General features: G+C 36.9%; 2 protein-coding genes across 4 annotated transcripts; one reads left to right on the plus strand and one right to left on the minus strand.

The window, feature by feature from the left end:
- Window positions 1–1,862: 1,862 nt before the first annotated feature.
- Window positions 1,863–3,872, plus strand: LOC120113236 (expansin-A23-like). The gene is made up of 2 exons (XM_039134043.1): window positions 1,863–1,996; window positions 3,023–3,872. The coding sequence occupies exons 1-2, from the start codon at window positions 1,867–1,869 to the stop codon at window positions 3,640–3,642; spliced, it is 750 nt and encodes a 249-aa protein (XP_038989971.1). The 5' UTR covers window positions 1,863–1,866; the 3' UTR covers window positions 3,643–3,872.
- A 5,433-nt stretch (window positions 3,873–9,305) lies between these two features.
- LOC103718185 (biotin carboxyl carrier protein of acetyl-CoA carboxylase, chloroplastic-like) lies at window positions 9,306–14,670 on the minus strand. Of its 3 annotated transcripts, none has more exons than XM_008806888.4 (7): window positions 14,358–14,670; window positions 12,037–12,051; window positions 11,793–11,959; window positions 10,878–11,205; window positions 10,539–10,610; window positions 9,887–9,952; window positions 9,306–9,791 (listed from the first exon to the last, which is right to left on the minus strand). In XM_008806888.4, the coding sequence occupies exons 1-7, from the start codon at window positions 14,511–14,513 to the stop codon at window positions 9,768–9,770; spliced, it is 828 nt and encodes a 275-aa protein (XP_008805110.1). In that variant the 5' UTR covers window positions 14,514–14,670; the 3' UTR covers window positions 9,306–9,767. The 3 variants fall into 3 exon arrangements, with proteins under 3 accessions (XP_008805110.1, XP_008805109.1, XP_008805111.1); XM_008806887.4 differs by having other exon boundaries at window positions 12,037–12,084; window positions 14,358–14,668; XM_008806889.4 differs by lacking the exon at window positions 12,037–12,051 and having other exon boundaries at window positions 14,358–14,669.
- Between the last annotated feature and the right edge of the window lie 2,364 nt (window positions 14,671–17,034).

A 17,034-nucleotide genomic window follows, 5' to 3' on the forward strand; every position in this document is an offset into this window, starting at 1 on the left:
AAGGCAAAAGCGGTACACCTGATAATTTTCTTAGTGTAATCAGAGGCAGTGGGACGCACCTTTTCTCCTCCACTCTTCACTTTTTCCTTGAGCTTGTAGTATTCCAACTCATCCAGCACGTCACTGGCCTCGTCCACAGCATCTTTCAGCTGCCACAGCCATGCTTTCTCTGCCGGGTTACGGCCATTGATGACCTGCAACTTCTCGACCCTCTCCACCACTGCTTGGATCCGTTGAAGGGCAGCATGTAGCTTCTTCAATTGTTTCTTCATGCTCAACCACACGGGCCGCTCCTTTATGTAGGAGATGGCCAAGCCAAGCAGATGACTTATTGCAGCAGATGCAAGCCACCCTGCAATTACCAGTTCTGGCCCCATGGTGAAGAAACCACTACTCCTCCCTCAGAGCTTCTCTCTTTCTCTTGGATTGCAAATAGAGAAGAAAGCATGGATTCGCCCCTGGTTCAAAACAAAATGGACCACCGGCTCAATTGACTCGAAGTAAACTAATAACGACGAGCACCACCTAACCACAGTCTTAATTTATATCAAGGAAAGAAGGCATTGACGCTTGCGACGTCTGTTGTGACGGTAAGCCGGTCTAAGGTTATCGTACATTTGCTCAACCACCCCAACATTATTCTCAAGCACGCTATTAATTAAATTCTGGGAAAGAAGAGTTCAACAACAAGCAAGGATTTGTTTATCGTTTCTACATGTGCTTTCCGATCCTTTTATCTTGAGCACATTGGATCTACAAGCAAGCAAGCAAGAACTCAATAAGAAAAAAATGTGCAGTTGACCCTCTTCTTCTCGTAGACGAGAGGAAGGCAGTTTCCTCTAAACCTATTAAATATTGATTGCGTAATTGTTATTATGATTCCAAAATAAGTTGCATATGAAACTTTGCAACTATATGAAATTTGATTGATCGTTGGAATTCTGCTAGTATCTCGATGATTGAATCATCCAAATGAAAAAAAGTATGTAAAATTGAATTTGTTGCACTCTCCTCTGTAAAATTTAAAGCGATAGTATAAAAAAAAAGATTTATATATGTATATATATCCGTATCACCGATTCTTAGTTTGACTACGTGTGGATCCGGACATGATTACATGATATTTAGTGGTGGCAAATAGAAAATTAATTAGATTATATTTGCTTCAAAAAAGAAAAATTAGTGTTTGAAGTACTAAAATTAGATTTTTAATAATTTACATCTTGTTTATTTTTCTGCAGATATAAAAAGTTTCAAACTTCAATTTAGTATCAAGATGATCCAAGGTGGTAGGAGACTAAAAAAATCTGGCCTGTATTTCTTCCAACAATTAATGTGTTGATAATAAAAATGATTGGAAAGTTTAGTGGAAGGAAAAAAAATATATTATATTATAAAAAATTCTATGCATGGTTAGTTTTCGTTTTTTAGTGATGCACAAAAAATTTCCACTCAAAAAAAAATTCAGGTACATGCATAAAGTAAAAATAGATAATTATTAAATACATTCCATTTATAACATACATTTGTATCTAATCCAAGATATGCTGCTAATTAATGCGGGAGATTCAAAATTAAACACCGCCATTCAATGTAGCAAATCATTCCTCCTAATTTATTTTCCACACAAATAGTAAATTATTATTTTAATATACTGCTTTATTTTAGCAAATTAAACACTGCATCCCAATTTAATCTATCAAAACTTTGCTCTTAATTAATTATCTGCACAAATAGTAAATTATTTTTATGTAGTGCAAGCCTGATTTCTTCCCCTCTGCCACCAGCCTTGGCCTATATATACCGACCTTCTAAGCTAGAGCCCCACCACCACCCCACACGCACAGAGAGAGAGAGAGAGAGAGGATGGGTTTGGCTATTGCTTGCGTTGCATGCATGGCTATGTTTCTGATGGCCTCTGGGGTGGCCTCCCAAAATGGATGGGATAACGCTTTTGCGACGTTTTATGGTGACATGAGCGGCAAAGAAACCATGCGTGCGTTATCGTCTTCATTCAATATATATTGCTTATGCATTCTATCCTTATATAAAATCTTGGTCCAATATATAACCACTGTTTTGCTCCAAAAAGGATCAATATATTTGCAATCACGAGCCAATATTTGATTTTTTGTATTTGATCCGAGGAAGGGAGATAAAGTTATTGTTATAGTCATATTATTTTCATAATAGACATTATTTTTACCATATATATTTTTTAAATAGCATATCTATGGGGGAGTTGAGCATGGTGGAGTACATTTTTTGCGTGTACGTGATTGACTGATCTAAGGGTTTTCTGGTCTGTGTTCATTTTTACTAGACGTAACCTACTTTGACCCAGCAGTGCTAAAAGACCATGCATGGGTATTTTTTTTATTCGATCACAATTGCTTCAGCAGTCTTGTCTTCATAATTTTTTAATTTTGAGTATCGGTGCATATACATGTATATCATGCAGACAGGGATGTGTTTCCATTCCTAAAAGTATTCTCATCATGGTGGTGATCATAAAAAACGCTAACCAAGGAGTGTAAATGCATTCTTCTTGTGGTTACATATATTGACATGGTAAACTTGTCTTTACAATCTTATCTCATCGATTAGTATGCATAAAAAATAAAGAGTAATCATATTGACATTGATCTTTGAATAATGTGACATGATTTCTGTCTTCTATGTAATCACAAAGCCTTGTCAGTTTCTAGAGAATTATGGAAGACCTTCCATTTGCTCCGGTAGAAGATTAATTATAAGTTCAATATAAGGAAGGAGGATTTTTTCTGCGCACATAGAAGATAAATATCAGCATTATTTATTGTCGGATTTCACTGCATCACCGAATACCTTTTTGTTACTCTATTCTTCGTGTGATTGATCTGGAGGAACTGAATACTTCTAAGTTCTCCTTGTTTCTGCTTTCTCTTCAAATTTGACTTTGTAATTCATCTCAATTGAATAAATTTTGGGTGGCCAAGCTTTTTATTCCTCTTCTTTACCATCATCCCTCACTGACCAACAGAGGGAGCATGCGGCTACGGCGACCTCTTCAAGCAAGGCTACGGCCTCAAGACGGCGGCACTGAGCACGGCCCTCTTCAACGATGGCCTCACATGCGGTGCATGCTTCCAGCTCCAGTGCGTCAACGATCCCCGGTGGTGCGCGCCGGGGACCATCACCATCACCGCCACCAACTTCTGCCCCCCGAATGCTTCCAAGCCGGGCAACAATGGCGGTTGGTGCAATCCTCCTCGCAAGCACTTCGATCTCTCGATGCCGATGTTCACAAAGATCACCAAGGACTACCACGCCGGGATCGTCCCGGTGCGGTTCCGAAGGGTCCCATGCATCAAGAAAGGTGGCGTAAGGTTCGAGATCAAGGGCAAACCAGACTGGATCTTGGTGTTGGTGTATAACGTGGGAGGGGCCGGGGACGTGAAAGCCATGCAGGTGAAGGGGTCGAGAACCGGGTGGATAACCATGACCAGGAACTGGGGCCAAAACTGGCAGACTCGACGGCACTTGCTCGGGCAAAGCCTGTCATTTCGAGTGACAACGAGCGATGGAAAGATGGTGCAGTCCGATGACGTGGCTCCTGCGAACTGGAAATTTGGCCAGGTATTTGAGGGGAAGCAATTCTAGATGAGTCATAAGGAAAATTGACGTACATTTATAGGATTATTGTTCTTTCCTTTTGGATTTGGAGCAACAAAAGAGTGTATCGCATTATTCTGCTATAGAGTAAGCCTTTTATAGATATAGTCTAAGCCTTGTGGAATGATTTGTCTTGCAATAAAATGATCTTTCTCATCAAAAGGAACTTAAGTAGGTTATAGGAAGAATTGCTAGAAAGCTAGCTAATATCAGTCGTAGAATCTAAGAGGTGTTTAGTGAAAAAAGAAAAAGAAAAAAACTTGTGATCATATAATGAGATTGTCCGGACTCCTGAACTACACAAGAAACTGGATCGATTTTTCTTGTTCAGAGAAAAGAAACAGAGTATATCGTTGCTAAGGAAAATGCATGGAAAGATATTTACAGTGTCAATGCTATCTCGATTTCCATTCTCACCAGGTATCTCAGTTGTTGTCCCTTATCAATCAGCCTGTGTCGCCAAAACAGAAACGATGGGCTTGATTAATGAAAATTGAGGCATGCATTCGGTGTTGTGCAAGTCTGACATGGGACTTTTTTCGTAAACTTATTTTTTCACTCTTTATGCAACGAAATTGGATATCACTTGCCCAAAAATAATAATCTCTGCACTCTACTCAAGCAATTAACAAGCAAAATAATCAAGCAATCCATGCACAAGAGGCAACACAATTTTTTAACGTAGAAAATCCTTCGATGTGAAGAAAAAATTATGAAACTTAGTTCAGCCAAAACTTCTACTATTTAGAATAATAGGATTATAATAAATTCTCTCTAGTTCAAATAGAGGCTGCACAAATATCAACAAGATTTAATCTTGCCTTCCACAATAAGAATATTCTTCACCAATAAGGAGGATTTCAACAATAAACAGCAAAATAGAGAATGGATCTCACCAAGTGTTGATGCTTGAAATAAACAATGGAGAAGACTTTTTAAAGATCCAAACTATTCAATCTGTAGCTTTCAATGCCAGAAATAACATACTGAGATTTTAGCCAAGTCTGGATAAAATCAATCATCCGATCATCCGACAAAGTAGCACCTTTTCTTTTTTCTCTTCTTCTATGTTTTTCTTTTTTCTCCACTATTTTTGTGGACCCCGAGATGCCCGATTTTCTGCGATTACCTCAGCCCCAAGCCGGATATTTTGAAACTGCCTTCTTATCTTTTTTTTAAATTTCAAATAATGTGGGTTTCACATGAGAAGGGACCATACCAACAAATCTTCCCTTTCCGACTCATTTAGGGGGTTCCACCAAGCTCACTTTCTCTCTACAAGCAATAATTTTTTTTATGGGCAAGGTTTTATCATCAGTATGGATTTTTTCAAGATACAGTAACTTAATCTCCAAAGCATCCTGAATCCAATGATATCTCACATCAATGTGCTTGGATCTCGAATGAAATATTGGACTCTTTGAGAGATGGATGACACTTTGACTGTCACAATAAAGCATATATGTCTCTTGTTCCTAACCTAATTCTTATAGAAAATTTTTCATCCACAAAAGTTATTTATGAGCTTCTATAACTGCAATATACTCAGCCCCCGTAGTGGATAAAGCAACACATTTTTATAACTTAGATTGTTATGAAACTGCTATCCCTAAAAAATCATCAAGTACTTTGATGTGGACTTTTTAGAATCTATATTATCAGTCATATCTGCATCTGTGTACCCATCCAACACAGGTTTACTATTACCAAAACAAAAACAGACTCTAGAAGTGCCTATGAGAAATCTGCGAATCTATTTAACGACTATCCAATATTTCGTACCACGATTAAAAAAAAAACCAACTTATAACACCAACTGCATGAGCAATATCGGACCTTATGCAAACAATAGTGGTTCTAGAGCGGCGTGCTCAACATGTTCATCTAGCATATCATTGTCAAGTGCGGGTTCATCAACTGTGTTATCATTATCTTTATGTACATCTTTTCTATTGTTATCATTTATCATGGTTGGATGCACTAGACCCAGATCAACATAATTTCTAGTGACAAACTTCGTCTTCTCAACATTTTTAAAATCTTCGATAGTCTGGTCTTCTAAAAACACAATATCTTTGCTTCTGATAACTTTTTATCAATTGGAACCTATAATCTATAGCCAAACTCTTCATGTGCATAACTCAGGAAGATACACTGTTTAGACTTGCCATCAAGCTAGGATCTCTCATCTTTAGGAATGCAAATAAATGCCCTATGGCCAAAAACTCTTAAGTGATCATACGACATATCTTTTCCAAACCACACTCTTTCTCATTGCTTCACCCCAAAAGGATTTAGGTAATTTAGCATGCGAGAGCATACACCGAATTCTTTCACAAATAGTACGGTTTATTCTCTCGGCAACAATATTATGTTGAAGCGTTTTAGAAACAGTTTTCACAAGTCTGATGCTATGTCTCGACAATATTTCTCAAATAGACCTTTGTAATCACCATTATTATTTGCTCGAATACGCTTCAGTTGTCTTTCCATTTCTCTTTCAACACTAGCATGAAAATGTTTGAATACATCGAGCACCTGGTCTTTAAATTTTAAAACAAAGGCCCATACTTTTCAAGAATGATCATTAATAAAAGTAAGAAAATATAAAATATCATCAAGAGTTTTAGCATCCATAGTGCAAATCTCAGTGTGAATTAAATCCAAAACACATGATTTTCTATATGAAGGGGATTTATGAAATGCAACTCTATGTTGTTTGCTAGCTAAACAATGAGTACAAGTCTTTAGGGCGTATCTTTTATAGAAAAGAGTTTTTTTTTTTTGTCTAGAATGTTAAGTCCCTTCCCGTTCACATGTCCAAGCCGCTTATGCCATAATTCAATGGAGGAGTATTTAACTGCATTCACCTCCCTCTTGCATAATTTTTTTTTGGTTCACCACCATCATCCTTGCTACTTTAGGCCTATACTTTCTCCAAGAAAGTCATAAGTTAAAAGGTAATGGTTGCTAAGGTCCCGTTAGCTAAAACATATAATCCTAAAATACTTCATCATATATGGAGCACTTATGGTTGTCAAGTTACATTTGTTTCACTTCGCAACAACCAACATGGCCGCTATCAGCTCCTCAGGGAGATTTTAGGGAATCATATATACGAGTCTAGCAATCATCAACCTTCCCATTAAAGTTGGAGAGAGACTTATGATGTATTATTATTAACTAGTAATAATTCTAATCTCTATATCGTATCTTTGTTAACCAAGTCACGAGAAGATATGCCTTCCTTATCTATGAGTCCTGTGCCTTTCCTCGTCCCTCAAATCTGAGCTTATGATGGAATCAAAAACTTTTTTTAGATGGTATGAATTAAGGACATTTCACATATATGCTATAACTTGAAATTTTAGGCTATTAAGTAAGATTTTTTTTTTTTCTGTCTTCTAATTTGTATCAATCTTCCTTTTTCTGTTTGTCCTCTTGCTTGCTGATCTTTTTTCAAATGGCTGTTAAATTGCAGGCTCAAATTGCCAATTGCACTTGTTTATTAATTATTTTCCTTCAGGTTAAGTGAAATACAGTGGGCAGCTTTTATTCTTTTATGTGTAAGGTGCGCAATGGCTCAACTTGACCCTTTGTAAGTCTAATATATTATTTGTTCTTTTATGCACTGGATGCACCATGACTTAATTGTTTATGAAATCTCCCTCACTGGAATGTACTAAATTTTTTTGTGTGTGTGTTTCTAAGTCACTGGAGTCCTAAGATTCATGGGTTTTTATAATATAGCATGAATAATGTAAGTGTTACATGAGCTCTATGATTGTAAGTCAAAATGTCCGGTACAATGGTTTGCAGGCACCTCATTCGTGTTGTAGTCCAAACAATGGCCAAATGGTTGCCAAGGAAATTGCTTTGATTGTGGTGACATATATAACTCTATTAACAAGCTAATCCACTATGGATTCTATTATATCTTCAGGGTCTAATTTACTTCAATACTGCCTTACTTATTGGGTTTTGTTGATGCTGGATTGTGGCAATAAGATTCACAAGTACCTGTCCAGCACTGATCTTTCGATTAAGAAGTTGTCATTCCAAAGGCTTGGCAAGAAAATTGCTCAAAAAGCACAAGGTTAGGCTTTAGGGATAATATGATGGGTGTTTCCTATTGATTAAAGTATTTACAATAATATATCATTCTATTACACTCTAATTTTATTTTTTTTAAATAAATATCTGGTCATGAAAAATTTCACGAGGCACCTTCTATCAATATATTAGTGATGGAGCGCACCCTTAATTGAGAATACAGAACAAGGAGTACTTTAAGATATTTTACTCAGAATTTTTGAATGCAGCCTTTTATATTTATGCCTTTATAAATATCTAAAATTGCATGTATACCCTTACAAATTTAATATTTATATGAATATGCTTATAAATTATTATTTTTGCATGTATACTTTTATGAATATCTGAAGTTGTATTTATACCATTGCAAATTTACAATATACATGTATATCCTTATAATATATTTCTTTTCATGTACATACTTTCACAAATTGTTTATTTACATGTATATTCTTATAAATTATTATTTTTACATGCCTGCTTTCATTTAATTAAGATTATACATTCAACAAAAATATATAAGGACATAATTATTAAAAAAATAATTTATAAGGTACATATGAAAAAAAATAATTTATAAGGCTATACATATAAGTAGTAAATTTGCAAGGGTATACACATAATTTTAGATTTTTATAACTATATAAATACAAAAAGAATAGTTTACAAGGTTATAAATGCAACTAGTAAATTGGTAAAGATATTCTTATAATTTCAGATATTTATAAGAGTATAAATACAAAAAAAAAACATAAAAAACTCTTCTAAATAACATCATGCTACTTTTATTTTAATTAGTTAAAATCAGTTATAATATTTCTGAAGTCATCTGTTGGATTATGCTCATACCGTCTTTGTATTACAGTTACTAGATATCAACGAACTATACAAAATATAAAAATTTTAGTTTTATTTTATTCAAATCTATTTTGGCACTTTAAGAGCATGAATATTGTATAGACTTCTGATCAACATGAACTCTTGATCGGTCTGCCCTTGCCATCAATGCCAAGTTTGTATGTGCAACATTCCTTTTCTCAGTGGAATCCAGTATGCTTTCGCAGATTCAAATCTTACATTCATGCTTCTTGTTGACTTAGCCGTTACCTGTTCATATATTTTGATGATATCAACGAACTCTTATAATGCTCCCTTTCAACTGTCACGTTCTCTTTAAAACTAGATTTGTTTTGGAAGACAGGTTACCGTTGCGTTACTTGAGCACCGATTATAACCAGAAACGAGCTTTATTGAGTTGCCAGCTACGTGTCCGAAGTGAAGATCTGGCCTGGACCTGAATGTTCCAGGTTGGATCCAGGTCATACTTGTCTTGATCCGACCCGAACAACCCGTTCGGTGTAAAATACTTTTAATAGACCTTGGGTCTGTGTCCAAAATCAATACGAGAACATAAAACCAAGTCCAATCGGGATCAAGCATGCTCAATCCAACTCAACCCATTTGCAGACCTAATCACAACCTATTGTGATCGCAAAAGGTTGCCTGGCCCTTGAAGCATGTAGCATGACACTAAAGTTTAAAAAAAAAAACTTGGAAAGTAATCAACTGCTCATTTGTATTGGATATTTAAAAATTTAAGCTCACTGCACACCATTTATCTTGAACATCACTATCCTGCTTATTCACTTCATGGCTCAACACTAGATTTCATGAACTGAAATGTATATTCTAACTAATGCATCATGCTTAATCTAAGATGGGGGAAAAAACCAGAATTACAACATCTCTCCAAGCCTTCTAAGTTCCAAGAAAGAACTTTCATCCAAAAGAGAGGAAGTCGCTGAAAATCGCAAACAGTAGCACGGTGTGACAGGCCAAAAGTAACAAAATATATCCCTGTAGCTTGCGCCATCTTCCTTTACCCATCACAATGATTTATTTTCTAGATGAAATAAATGCTTGCCACCCATAGAAGACAGATGATAAATTAGACGAGTATGAAAGATAATTTGCTAGTAAATTCTCCTAAGCTGCGTTCAAAACTGATATTTCATCCTTCAGGGTTGAATTATAAGTAAGGGCTGCAAAAGGTAGAGGATATGAATTTCAGATAGAGGGAAAGAGAATAAAAGGGTAGAATGGTTTAGAGAGGAAAGTATATGCGAAAGAAACATACCGTATCAATGCTAACTGGTTTTCCATCCTCTGCGAGTATCTCAACTACAGTCCCTGATTGATCAGCCTGCATGATAAAAAGGGGTAAAGGGGGTCATGTATCCAGTATGCTTGAATTCAATGCATGCATTTAAATCTGCATGTGTTTCATGTGACTTGAATTTATTAATTGCTAGAGTTAAAACTTCTGTCCATTGCTCAAGAAGTTTTTAAGTCCATTGCTTTCACAATTGATTTAAACTCTAAATTAGGTTAGTTGGTCAGGTTTTGACCTTGGTAATAGGGCAATTGTATTCATTTACGCATACTATTCCTTTCATTTTCTTATGAATAATCAATCTAACACTATCCAAAACAGAAAAGAAGAAGAAAATACGTTCATATACGACTTAGGCGCCTGTAGTATTTTAGAAGTTCCACTTTAATGTCACCACTGTACTAGCTGAAAAACCAGGACACCAGAGAACTATTAAAGAAAGATTATCTCTCTGGATAAGAGAGTTCGAGCTGAGAATGCATCTATGCAATGACCATTAAATCCAAACCATCAAAAGGCGATAATTACATCTAACAGCATTAAAATTAAATAGAAATATTACGAAACTTTGCATAAGTGCAGTGATTGGATGAAGTTTCGGTGACAGGAAGATTACCTCAATCTCATTCATCAATTTCATAGCCTCTATGATGCAAACAACCTGCCCTTTTTGCACCTTGTCTCCAACCTATGTTATAGAGACGGTTAGATGGGTAATAGAATGCCAAAGCATAAGTACAAAGTCCAGACGCACATGCACAACATTTGATGCACCATTTCCACAGCAAAAGATGTGCATTATGAAAGTAACATGCATAAGCCTGACATATTTACAGATGCAGGCACCTATGTACGTAATATATGAATAGCATCTTAGTTGGCAAACTGTGTACAAAGCAAAGTGCAGAACTAAACAAAAACTTTAGAATCCAATGGGAACCCAAAGGAGGATTACCTTCACGAATGGTGGTTCCCCGGGTCCTGGGCATCGGTAAAATGTTCCAGCCATGGGGCATTTGAGAGGAGGAAGAGATAAGTTGCTCCCTCCCTTTGTCACAGGAGGAAGAGATGGTGCTGGGGCTGCTGGAGATGGACTTGCAGTTGTGGGAGGTGGAGTGGCATAAGAAACTGGAGAATGAGGTGGAAGCACAGCTTGTGCAGATTGCATCATTACAGGAGGAGCAATAGGAGATGGCTGTGGCAGAGCTTCTTTTTTCCTTATTATAAGTTCAAAATCTTTCCGTTTTAGCTGCAACTCTGTTATATCTTTTGAATCCACCAACCTGCTTGGACAAGAAAAGGAAAGGAATATATACAACTATATCTACAGATTACATTAGATCATTCTCCTTACAGCTTCAGATCATCTATAAGGAAAGACCAGGATATATAAGTCCCATGCTGAAAGCCTGTCAAACCCAATTAGCAGGGGTTTCCCTGAGGTAAGCTCTCACTGCGTGTGATGGATAGTCTGCTGCAAGTACTCCTAGAAACTGGATTCAAAAATCAAGGCCATAGGGGCTGGTGAGAGCTTCCCACAGTGAGTGGTGATCCAATGGCAGGGAAAAGGTTTATTACATCTATCACTGGTTAGAATGTGTTGTGATATGAACCTCTATGACTGCCATCCATGTACTAATTGAGAGTACAAGTTTTCATGTCTTTCAAATTTCTCATGCTCTTTACTTGAGACTGGTAATCTCCATCCCACCCTCTCCTTTTTCCTGTTCATTGTTTGTTTTTTCTTCATTTATCCTATTTATAAGTGTTTTTGGACTAGTCTTCAATAGTCTATTTCATGAAGAACAAGATAAGTCTTAAATTTTCTCCATTTTTAGGGAAAAACAGTGACAGAGGTTGAAATTCTTACTTAACAAGCTTGGAAGCTTCAGCAATATATGCAGAAATCATGGAATCTGGCGCAGCAGTTTGGCTAGCAGATTCCTTCAGAGCATCAGCTTCTTTATCTTTTGATGATAAATTTCCTGACTTGGTTGATGTCCTTGCAGAAGAACTTGAAGAGCCATCAACACCAACCTGACAAGAAAAATATGGTTATACAGAAGGAGACTATGTTTTTTATTATATGAAATTCAAATTATGATCATCGATACCTCCTGAACCTGGGCCTTTAAAATGAGGGAGTGACACCGATTAGATCCCTGCAGAAGAATTAGAAATCTCTAGTAATATACTAAAATCAGATAAGAGGAGGAAAAGTTTCAACAAAAAGCTTTCGCGCTGCGACCTGAAAGGATTTTCATGGTCTTTTACGTGAGGTTGCATAGAGTGCAAATTTTACTATTTTAGGAACTTTTTTCATTGTTCTTATTGCTAGGCAAGTGAAAGAAGAATCATAGTTCTCCTAGGAACCCATTTGGAGTACTAGTGCAGTCTACGGTTATAAAAAGAGAGGAATTTGCTGGGGACTAGTTTCAGTCTTTGCAGACATTAATAATATTCTCTAGTTTTCTTCTCCTCCAGCTCTCTATTTTCTTCCAGTTTACCTTTATTGATTCGGGATTGATTAATAACCTCCTGGAACATCATTCTGTTCCTTTTGCTGAAATAATCAGCAGAGGATACAGAAAATAAAAGCTGAAATTAATTTTTCTGATCTAGGTTTTCTGCAAAAGGTTTGATCAAGGATGATACAGCACCAAGTTTATGAGACTGCAATGGCAGTATAAATGTCTGGTAGCAATATAGCATTTGTATTTAATTGGTCTTTGCCCATTATCATCATAAGGATTTTGCATTATTAATAAAGTATTAAAAAAATGTACTCGAGATGCATCTACCCATTATTTCCATATTCAAGAAACACAACCACAAAACAGAAATAAGCCCAACCATCAAACAGAAAATGCATATCCTTATCACATACATTTATAGCATATTCTTGCTACAAAATCATATTAACATATTGAGATTGCAGAGCATATGTTTCTACAAGTGTTGAGCAATATTTGATTAGGCCATGATAGAATCACTAGCAAAAAGAGAAGAAGAGGCAAAAGTATGCAAATAATGGACCAAACAGACAAAAACCAGATGCAACCACATGCAAGTGTAGGTGGATGTAGATATTGGCTTTGTTAATGCAACTGACAAGTCCCAAGTTGCTGGTTTGTGCACATTCAGCATTAGCTTGCTAATGTGAAAGACTAAAACACAAGCTTTTTCTCTTCACCTTTGTTCAACAGTAAGTGTAAAGAGAAAACATTCACAGCAGAAAACCCCACATAACAAGCGGGTTTCTTAGGATATCAGCACATATTCTAGTCGCATTTTTTCAGTGATTTGAGATATAGCCCTTGATCATGAATTTAAATTCCTTCCTCCCACCTCCCCCTCTTTGCATCAAAATTGCACTCCCAAGAATCTCACCCCAAAACTCCTACATAGTCATATCACAGCAATTCCCAAGCATTAGCTATACCAAGTGAGCATAATATACAACATGGAACCATCATCTGTTTTTCCTGCTTCTGCTAAACGAAAGTCTTATTCATTAAAATCCTTAGGGAAAATATATGTGCCGTAACAGCTCCAGTTGGGGAGCTTAACTCATAAGGAAGATAATTCAATACAACATTAAACCAAGTGTACAAGCCATAGTACAACGCATTAGTTTGCAAACCAATGAGCTACTCAGTGTGTGATCAAAAGCATAATCTCTAAAGAATCATCAATTAGTTGATCCTCCGACAAGTTTAAAGTAATATTAGTTACTTCTGACCCACCACAACAATAATTTATCATTTTAGTCTTTCTTATCAAAATTTGAGTCATTATGCTCACAGAAAATGTTGGTCTTCTAATGCAAAACTTTCAAGTTCAATATTGTTAACTTTTATATTAAGGTCACATGAATATTAATCATTCATTAATTCTTTTCTGAAACTCTCTCAAAACAGATTTTTGCCGAGTCCTATTTCCTACACTCACCCAAAATCGTAAAGCAAATGATTTTCCCACGAAAAATAAGAAAGTAAAAGTTCAAAGAAGGAAGACAAACGACTTTTTTTAATCCAATTTAGCAGATACAATCAGACGCATCTCATTTTGCACAGACTAACTTGAACGGTTAAGCATCAGTTTCCTTCAATTGTCCAAGAATTCAGAATTCAAATCAAATCAAGTTATTGGCCCAAGAAAATGGCGTAGACTATTAGTCAGCAATGCTTACTCAACAACTATCAAATCAAGCGCAGAAGATTTTCCTCCGCCCATCAGTAAATGGCACAGTCACAGGGTATTAAGAAATATTAATTAAAAAAAAGAAAATACAATAATAACCCTTAAGAATAGTTCAAAATCCTCGAAACCATCGCCTAATCCAAGCTTTCATTCAATTTTCTAAACCATGGCACCCAAACAACAGCCGAATCCAATGGAGCAAAAACCAAAGTAACCGAGACAAAGAACTGACCTTCAGCAACGGAAACCGAGCGGATCTTGCGACCATAGGGCTCCCGGGCTTCGAAGGCGAGACCATTGGAATCAGCGATTGCTGCGGATTCTGACGCCACGCGGCATGCGGGGCGACCACGGAGCACTTAGGGCAGGGAACAGAGATTGACGCCATGGCACTGGAGCTCTGAGATCGAAGAAGAAGGACAACCCAAAGGGAATGGAATGGAGAGAGCCAAAACCCTAGCCCTCCAGAAGAAGGTGAGATCGAAAGAAGAGATAGGGAGGGAGGGGAGTTAAGAAAGGAGAAGATGGCGGAGAGAACGAAGAAGAGGAGAGGAGGGTGGGTGATGAAATCTCCGCCCTCCGTTCGATGGAACCAAGAGCTAGTGGGGGATGTGGGACCCGCTCGCCTTGTGGTTTCCGCCCTTTTTTTTTGGTCTGTCAAGAGCGGCACGTGTGTCGGATAGCGAGATCGTGGGTTTCGATGGTTCTGGGCCGTCCGATCAGTTCCTCCGCTGCCGTCCGATGATACGCGACGGGAATTATTATGGGACTACTACTAAAGCTGATGACAGTTAAATGGAGTGGAATTTGGATAACTGGACGATGGGGTTTGGTGGCCTACCCGAACACACAAGGAGTGTGCATGGTAAAATATGGCAGACTATATTGATCACAGAGGAAAATAATAAGATGAGTTCTCTGATTATTAATTTGGGTGAAACATTGGCTTAATAATTTTTTCCTTTTTTGTTTTTTTTTTTTTTTTTTTTTTTTTTGAGGAGAGGGGGGTGCACTATGGTTTAACAAAAAGAAGGAAAAATGACTGGCATCCTTCAACTTTTTACAAAAAATATTTACAATCCAAAACTTCTAATTTTTTCAATTAGATCCTAAACTTAATTTTTAGTTGCAATATACCCTAGGCGTCCATCACTGTTGGGATCCATGAACACATGATTGTCACGTGATATAAATTCAGTTATCATATTCTCTTAATACTCTTCTCGTCTGGATTACAAGAGGTTTTAGGTAGGAATGGAAAAAAATCACGTGGCGATCATGCGACTCCTCCCGTTCCTCTTTCTTTCTTTTTGAACAATGGTTTTCTTGATTTAGTTGAGCTCAATGAAGACAGAGAGAGGAGGAGAGAGCAGAGGGAGAGAAAGAGAGGCCTGATCTGGTTGAGTTCGGTGAAGATAGAGAAAGGAGGAGACAATGGAGGGAGAAAGAGGAATATGGAAAGCTCCACCCAAAAGTAGAGATCCTCCATAACTTCGAGCATGATCTCCGGCCAAAGCTCCGTTCAATTTCTGGCCAAAGTCGAAGGCTTCTCGTTTACTACAATTGTGGGTTGAGGGTTCCATTGATCTTCTCGTGGACCTCAGCTAATTACGGACACCAGTTCTATAGGTGCTCCATATACAAGATAAGGGGCTTCCTAATGTTTAACTAATTTTTCAAGCAAAAAGTCTCACAAATTTCTTCAATCTGTTAGCATACAAGAAGTGGAGGAGGATGTGGCTTTTTTAATAGTATGACCCTCCATCCTTATCATGTTCGAAAGAGGTGATCAGCAAGTTGATGCAAAAAAATAAGAATATGAAAAATAAGATCCAAGTCTGCAGATTGAGGAGGGTTAACATGGTGCCCAATTACTTCCTATGCGGTCAGAGGAGGCTTGTTGGCACTGAAATGGAGTGCTGGAAGTGGGACGGAAGGGTTAACATGAAGGATTTCATCCTATAAGTGCCCGTAGATGAAGCAATCAGGGAAGGGGCTAAATGTAACTTTTGAAACTTCTAGTGTTCAAGTGTTACTATTGTAAACTTTTGAGATATGTCTCTAATATTTTAAGAATATAATGAATGAAAATATTTGCTTCTTGGTATTAGCTATAACCTTGTCTCTTATATCTATAGACGAGAATGATATAACTTTTCTAATATTGTGGAACACATTTCAACCACTAGTGAATCCAAGTTACTTTTGGGGTTCAAATATATATATAGTAAACTTTTGGGGTCTAAGTGTTACTATTTTAAACTTTTGGGATCTGTCTCTAATATTTTAAGAATATAGTGAATGAAAATGCTTGCCATGTAATGATAGCTATGTCCTTAGCTCTTATGTTGATATATCAAAATGCTACTTTTCATAGAATCAAATTTCAGCCACTAGTGAATCTAGTTTACCTTTGGGGTCCAAATATATATACAGTAAACTTTTGGGGCCCAAGCATTACTATTGTAAACTTCTAGGATCAATCAGTAGTATTTTAACAATACAGTGAATGGAAATGCTTGCTATCTGGTGTTAGCTATATCCTTAGCTCTTCTGTTTATAATGCTTTTGACGTGGTAGAACCACATTTTAGCTACTAAAGTCGATACTTAAGGGAACTAACCAGTTGATACTCAAGGCACTATGTCTGATACTGTTGTTTAATGCCTTTGTTCAATGCACTCTAATAATTAAGGGTATGCAGTTTATGGAACCAGGTTATGGAATGGCATTTGGGTTTATCAGTTGATGCTTAAGGGTATGCAGCCGATACTTAAGTGCAAAGCAAATGAGTGAAACTGGGCACTAATAAAATATCCTATACTGCTGATACTTAACAATGTATTCTACTACACATCAAAAATAACCAACATGTCCTAGACTCAGTAGAAATGAAACAAAAGTAAAAC

The sequence above is a fragment of the Phoenix dactylifera genome, chromosome 15 (genome assembly GCF_009389715.1).
Source record: "Phoenix dactylifera cultivar Barhee BC4 chromosome 15, palm_55x_up_171113_PBpolish2nd_filt_p, whole genome shotgun sequence".
NCBI lineage: Eukaryota > Viridiplantae > Streptophyta > Magnoliopsida > Arecales > Arecaceae > Phoenix > Phoenix dactylifera.